Source organism: Clarias gariepinus, chromosome 22, assembly GCF_024256425.1.
Source record: "Clarias gariepinus isolate MV-2021 ecotype Netherlands chromosome 22, CGAR_prim_01v2, whole genome shotgun sequence".
NCBI classification, from domain to species: Eukaryota; Metazoa; Chordata; class Actinopteri; order Siluriformes; family Clariidae; genus Clarias; species Clarias gariepinus.
This window is the reverse complement of record NC_071121.1, coordinates 8,490,723-8,497,291: the sequence shown is the minus strand read 5'-3', so window position 1 is coordinate 8,497,291 and position 6,569 is coordinate 8,490,723. Positions and strand designations below refer to the sequence as shown.

Here is a 6,569-nt window from a genome sequence, read left to right as displayed (position 1 = left end):
ATAATCTTACCTTCATCAAGAAGCCGATATGCTCTTTGCATATAAACCTGTGGTTTAAATAAATTTAAGCAGTTAAAGGTGCTGGTCACATGCATTTGTTATTTCGATAACAGACACTAAAATTTCTTAAACACAATATAGTTTGAGTAAGCATAATTTTTTTAGATATGTTTGGGTTCTGTGAGAAACTTGTTATGGAATATCACCTTTATAGGCATCTAATGGCTTTATAAAATAATTTATTTTCTTTAGTATCTGATTTATTTCTTCAGGGTCAATTTCTTATTTTGCTTCCAAAGAGCCAGACTTTCTCGTATTTTCTTACATGAAGTCCTCCGAAGACGGTCGATGCAGTCAAAGCATACCTCGATAGAAACACAAAGGAACACTATCACTCATGCATTGGCCTCCTCAAGGACTCGATCTCAAAATTGTATGAAACATTGTGGGACCGTCTTGACAGAGAACACAACAAAAGGCAGCAAGTGCTGTGGAATGTCCTTTAAAGAAGCGTGGAGAGAATTCCTATAATTTCTTAAAGCAGTCTTCAGGAAATTATCAGAAACATTGCCTAAAAGAGTTCAGACTGTGCTAAAGAATAATAGTGGTCGTACCAAATATTGGTTCAAATTATAGGTACCAAATAATTCACTTGTTAGAACTATACAAAACTCTTTGTTATACAATGTACGTTTGCACGGGTTGCAATAAAGAACTGTACTTATTGTGTAATTTTCCTAAGAAAGAAATAAGGGTTGGCCCAAGTCTTTTGCACACTACTGTTCATGTTTACTCTTATTGAAAAAAAAGGGGTTTTAAACCTCCATTGCTTGTTATTTAGGTGATCCCCTCAACCAATCACTTGGTGTATCATTAATATTGAGTTTAGAGTAGTTTAAAGCTTGAATTAAGGTGAATTAAGTGTAGTTATAAAGCTTAAATCTAAAAGGCAGTTACAGTGCAGTTATATATCTTAAACATCTTTAACATATTTCCTGGTAAGATAAAGCTACAACCTCAGCAACATGAAACTACAGTTTAGTACTTTTTTTAGTGCTGCATAAGATGACCAATAACACGTTTAACTTCCTACACAGACCTGCAAAAAGGAGACACCCACAGAATTATGAGAAAATGCATGCACTAAAATTTCCCAGCGAGTAAGGTTTAGCCATAATTCTCTATACGCAACAATGCAACTAGGCAAAGAATGAGAGGTTAATTCTCCAAAGATTTTCAAAGAACATGATGGCATTTTTCAGATGGCTTAAGCTGAGAAGGGGATATGCTGTTGATGTTTTACCTGTTTCTTTATAATTCTTTTAATGATGGGAGTATTTTAGGATTCCTAGCTCGCTGTCTCTTTTACAGAACACCCTTAAATTGACCAAAAACCTGGCCTCTTAAAAAAAAAAAAAAAAAAACATTTTACCTTTGAGATTAATAAAGTACTTAATAAAGTACCTTGGACTTTTGACTTCTGCTTAAAAATAGTCATAAAAATGGGAAAATATTTTATTGTGTAAATTTTTATCATAAAACTGTGGGTGTCTGTTTTCTTCTTACAGTACATGTCTGAATATATGCCGATTTGTATATCTGGATTATTAAATATGCAATGTGCTCTTTATGTGGTTAAGGAAATAAAACACTTAGAAATAAAAAATAAGAATTTATACTTTTATTAATTTTAAGTGAATTTTATTATTATTATTATTATTATTATTATTATTATTATGACATTGAGGACCACTTTTCTCTAAGAGTTAATTAAATTACCTTTTACTAATTAAAAGTACAGTGCATATACTACAATATCTTCTGGTACTGAAAATGTCCAGCTTTACTTAAAGCTTAGTATAAACTGTACACCCTAAAAAATGCTGGGTTGTTTTTAACCCAGCTGCTGGGTAAATATTGGACTAACTACATGCTGGGTTAATTTAACCCAGCAAAATGGGTTAAATATTCAACCCAAATGCTGGGTCATATTTAACTATAATGCTGGGTTAATTCTACCACATAGATTGGTCAAATGTTCTACCCAGATGTTGGTTCATTTTAACTGGAATGTAAGGTTAATTCTACCTCACAAATAGGTTATTATTATTTTCATGTTTTACAGTAAATCTGTACTACCCATGTCTATTAAACAGTTAAATTACTTTGATATACTGGTTTATTACAAAATAAAAACTTAAAAGTTTTGCAAACCATACATATACAATAAACAACATCCTATTAAATGGTTATAGAAAGAATTTTTTTTTTTTCAAAAGCACAAGAGCAGATAATCAACAGCGACATCATTACTATACTATTACTCACAAGGGCAGAATGGAGTAATTGCACAAATAGGCTGAGGCAGCTTCTATAAAGCAGGATCTCTCTGTGACATTAGATATTTTTTCTGCAGAAAAAAACTATCCAGCCTTGGTCTCATTTTAACATACAAACACTGTCTTTTCAAGTAGGCCTCGCTATTTCATAGCAACATTACAAAAAGTCCTCTACATGAGCACACTGCTTTGGGTAGTTAATGTCAAATATATAAAATGCCTTGAAGCACACATCAACCGCCCCAAGTAGTGTGCATTGCTCCAGAGCCTGTCCCACCAGAATGACGAATGCCTGAGAGCAGCGCTGGTCATTATCTTCCAACGTCAGGATGTAGGGGTACTGCCTTGACACTTCAGCCTGCTGGAGGTATTCCACCATGTTGGTTCCAACCTCAGAAAGAAAGAAATTAAAGAAATTTAAAAAATTTGTTAAAAAACAAAGATTAAACTGAATAAGACTATCAATTTAATGTGTAATAGAATTTATACTAAATAAAAAAATGACAAAGCTAGGGTATAGGTAAGCTGAAACAAAAACATGAAGACAGCTACTACCAAAAATAAAATAAGCACATAAAAAACATTACAATCACCCAAATATTAATACTTCCATCTGTACAGCTGACTGATAGTTTATTTAGCCTGAGTCACAAGCAACTTTGGTTAAAGAGGGCTACCTGGTTAGCTTACATGCAGCAGTTAATGGTGACATATTAGCATACTTGCCAAAGGAGAAAAGGTGTAAAATATTGTTATAACAGGACGAATTTTGACCGCGGAGTAAATTACTAGCTAGTGAAAAACAGGACGGTTAGCAGGTATGCATATTTGTAAGAAGATCAGTGTTTTGTAACACCCCAGCATTTTATTCTCTCAAGCAGTGAGATTAATAAAGTTTTAATGTTAATTTGGTTCCTAAAGCTAGCAAACTAACTAAATGCCTGTGTCATGCTAATACTACAGTTAAAGTTTCGTCACCCTGCAAACATTCTACAGAGAAAGCTAAAAAGCTCAGACATCTTATCCGTTTCCTTCATACACAGGTGGGGTTCTTTGACTAACTAGCAGCTATTGTCAGCTAAATTATCTTACTGTACCTCAGACCAGCCTGAAAGTTTGAGTGTAACCTTAACACGGTAACAGTAATAAATCTTACATGGAGTGATAATTTTTCAGTCATATGTGACTTAGGTGAGTGAACGTGTGTATACAGACCTTGTATTTAATGCTATTTTCCCTTAAATGAACCGTCATCAGCGGTGTGGACAAGAGAGACACGAAGCTCTGACTGACAGCCGCTGAATACACCGGTGAACTTAGGGGGAGGGGGCAATCAAACTTCAACCCAGCAGCTGGGTTACACAAAAACTACCCAACTCTCTGTAATTAACCCGGAAAAATGACCCAACAGAGGCAACCCAGCGCTTGGGTAGAAAAAACAACCCAGCGCTGGGTTGCCTCTGTTGGGTCATTTTTGTTTTGGGTTGAAGTTTGAATTACCGATGTTAATTTATTCATCGGTATACAGGGTCGCAGGAAGCCTGGAGCTTAACCCAGGAGAGTTTGGGCAACTAGGCGAGATACAACGTAGACAGGGTGCCAGTCAGTTGCAGGGCGCACACGCGCACACACATAATCACACACTGTGGGCATTGTTGGAAGTGCCAGTTAGCCTAATCTTTGGCCTTTAGGAGGAAACACGAGTACCTGGAGGAACCCCACCAAGCACAGGGAGAACATACAAACTCCATGCACACAGACCTGAGACGGGAATCGAACCCTCGACCTATGGGCTAACCACTAAGCCTAATCTTGCAGCCGTAAAAGCTGTATGTAAGTTAATAAATAAATAAAACTTCCTGCGATTGATTGGCACCCTTGTCCCACGTGTATTCCACCTCGTGGTCTGGGCTAGGCTCGGGCTGAGACCCTGTACACAGGACAAGCGGTATAGAAGATGAATGGATAAATCTTCAAAGCCTTTAATTTAAGCCCAACGATTTAAAGGTGACCGAGGGCTAATGTTTTACTTTTCCAAAAAAATCAAATAACAAGAAATTTGTACATGCATCCAAACAGCAGTGTACTTCAAAGGCGCTGTAGGGACAAAATGCAACATTCAGTCAAAATATGTCGCCGACCTTCACGTCACCTCGCACCTGTGAGCTTCTGAAGCGCCGCGCGAGCGCGTTTCTTCCAGCCCCGCTCGTGGGAACGTTGCGCTTTATTTGTGGGCGGAGCCTCACACACCTGCGCGAGCCGTTCTTTTACTTGTTAAAATCCCGCGAAGAGTGAAGCGCTTCCAACTTACTGTTCGTCTACTTACACCATCCATCACATCATCTCCATCCCACACCCCAACGAGAATGGAGGACGGACACGAGGACGCGTCCCGTCAGCAGCTGGAACATCTGGGCATCTCCATGGACGCGGTGTCCACCACCGGCGGGGAGGACGAGAGGGCGAAGGCGGACACGAACGCCGCACGGACGGAGCTGAAAGCCGTAGAGAAGCCGCCGTACTCGTACGTCGCGCTCATTGCCATGGCCATCCGGGACAGCACGGAGAAGAAGCTGACGCTGAACGGGATCTACCAGTTCATCATTTCTAACTTCCCTTACTATGAGAAGAACAAGAAAGGGTGGCAGAACAGCATCCGCCACAACCTCAGCCTCAACGAGTGCTTCGTTAAAGTGCCCCGGGACAGCGGAGGAGGAGGAGGAGGAGAAGGGGGAGGAGGAGGAGGGGAGAAGAAGGGCAACTTCTGGACGCTTGATCCCGCGTTCGAAAACATGTTCGACAAGGGCAACTACCGGCGCAGGAGGCGCGTCAGGAGAGCTTGCCGAGCGCCCTACATACCGCCTGTAAACTTCCCCGAACCTCTGTACTTCCACCAGGAGCCGGTGTACTGGCAGAGCGCATGGAGTGTCCTGCCCCAGCCGGTTTCACCCTACAGCACCTTCCACGGCACCGGGAACGCGCGTCCTGCGTCTCCCAACGCTTACGCCAGCTCCCCTGTAAGTTATTATCACACTGCCAATGTCCACCCGTCCTACGGACCGTACCAGCGCTCGTACCATGCTCTTGCGCCGCACAGCGGGCGCACTTTAAGCGCCCCGGAGAGCCATGGCGCTATTCCCATCGCCAGCTACACGCATCAGCATCCGTACAGCCAGGCCGATTTGAAGCACGGCTTTGACTGAGGAGGAAGTTCAGGAGAGTTCAGTCCAGATTTTGGGGATCTGTATCCTACATGCAGGACAAGTTGGTAATATGGATCCATGTTTTTTTTCTTGTTTGAAGTAAAGTGCGTTGGTTTATCGCATCTACATTAATCCCTAATGACTTAACTGAATCGATTCAGTCATTGATCGAGTTGTGTAATGTTTACTACACACTTTTCTAGATAAAAAAAATTCTAGACCTGCACCAATATAAACCGTTCTGAGAACAGCTTTAGAATCAGTGCCCGATTCGTTTGAAGCAATCTGCAATTCTAAAACTGTTCTCAGACCTGCCTTCGTGTGCGCACTAACGAATTCTAGTTCTAGAATTAGACATGGGAAAGTAATTTCAGAAAGTGCTGTTTTTTTTTTGTTTGTTTGTTTTTTAATTTTACACTGATTCTGAAAATGTCCTAGGCGTTGGAATTGTGTATCCTGTTTTGTGGGTGGACTAACCTTGTTCACGTTTGTTTACACAAACTCTTGTTTTTTTTTTTTCGTTTTTTTAGGGGCGTGTTATATTTGATCACCCATGTTGAGAATGCATCTGTTTTTTGTTTAAAAAAAAACTATTGTTATTTATTTTTTAATTTCATTAATTCCCATCATTGTGTTTTGGTTCAGTTTTTTTATGTGACCTGAAGGTAAATATGTATTCCCTTTAACGGACAGTAATTAGATATTGACTTTAACACTGATAAGTTGTTGGAATGAAATATTAATTCAGGCTTATATTGTTACTTTTTCTAATAAACAGAAATGTGCTCTGTCAGTGTTTAGCCTGTTAATGAAATTAGTTTAATTCAAACAGCGCCTCTAAAAATTCTTAAGGCGGGAAATGTCGCCATCTTCCGATCACACATATGAAGTACTGACATAAAAACCTTAGTTTTCATTTCTTAATTGTCAATTCTAATTTATTACCTTCATTTAATCAGAACCTATTCTGAATAGAATGCATTAATGTAAATCAGTTGTAGGCTGTTTACCAAAGAAACGTTTTGTT

At 39.5% G+C, this 6,569-nt stretch overlaps 1 protein-coding gene across 1 annotated transcript; it reads left to right on the top strand.

The window, feature by feature from the left end:
• Window positions 1–4,511: 4,511 nt before the first annotated feature.
• foxl2l (forkhead box L2-like) lies at window positions 4,512–5,917 on the top strand. Its single transcript, XM_053483102.1, has one exon. The coding sequence runs from the start codon at window positions 4,706–4,708 to the stop codon at window positions 5,540–5,542; it is 837 nt and encodes a 278-aa protein (XP_053339077.1). The 5' UTR covers window positions 4,512–4,705; the 3' UTR covers window positions 5,543–5,917.
• Window positions 5,918–6,569: the final 652 nt, after the last annotated feature.

What these genes read in the sequence shown, in the direction of transcription:
- foxl2l (XM_053483102.1), top strand. Translation starts at nt 4,706, where the DNA reads ATGGAGGACGGACACGAGGACGCGTCCCGTCAGCAGCTGGAACATCTG.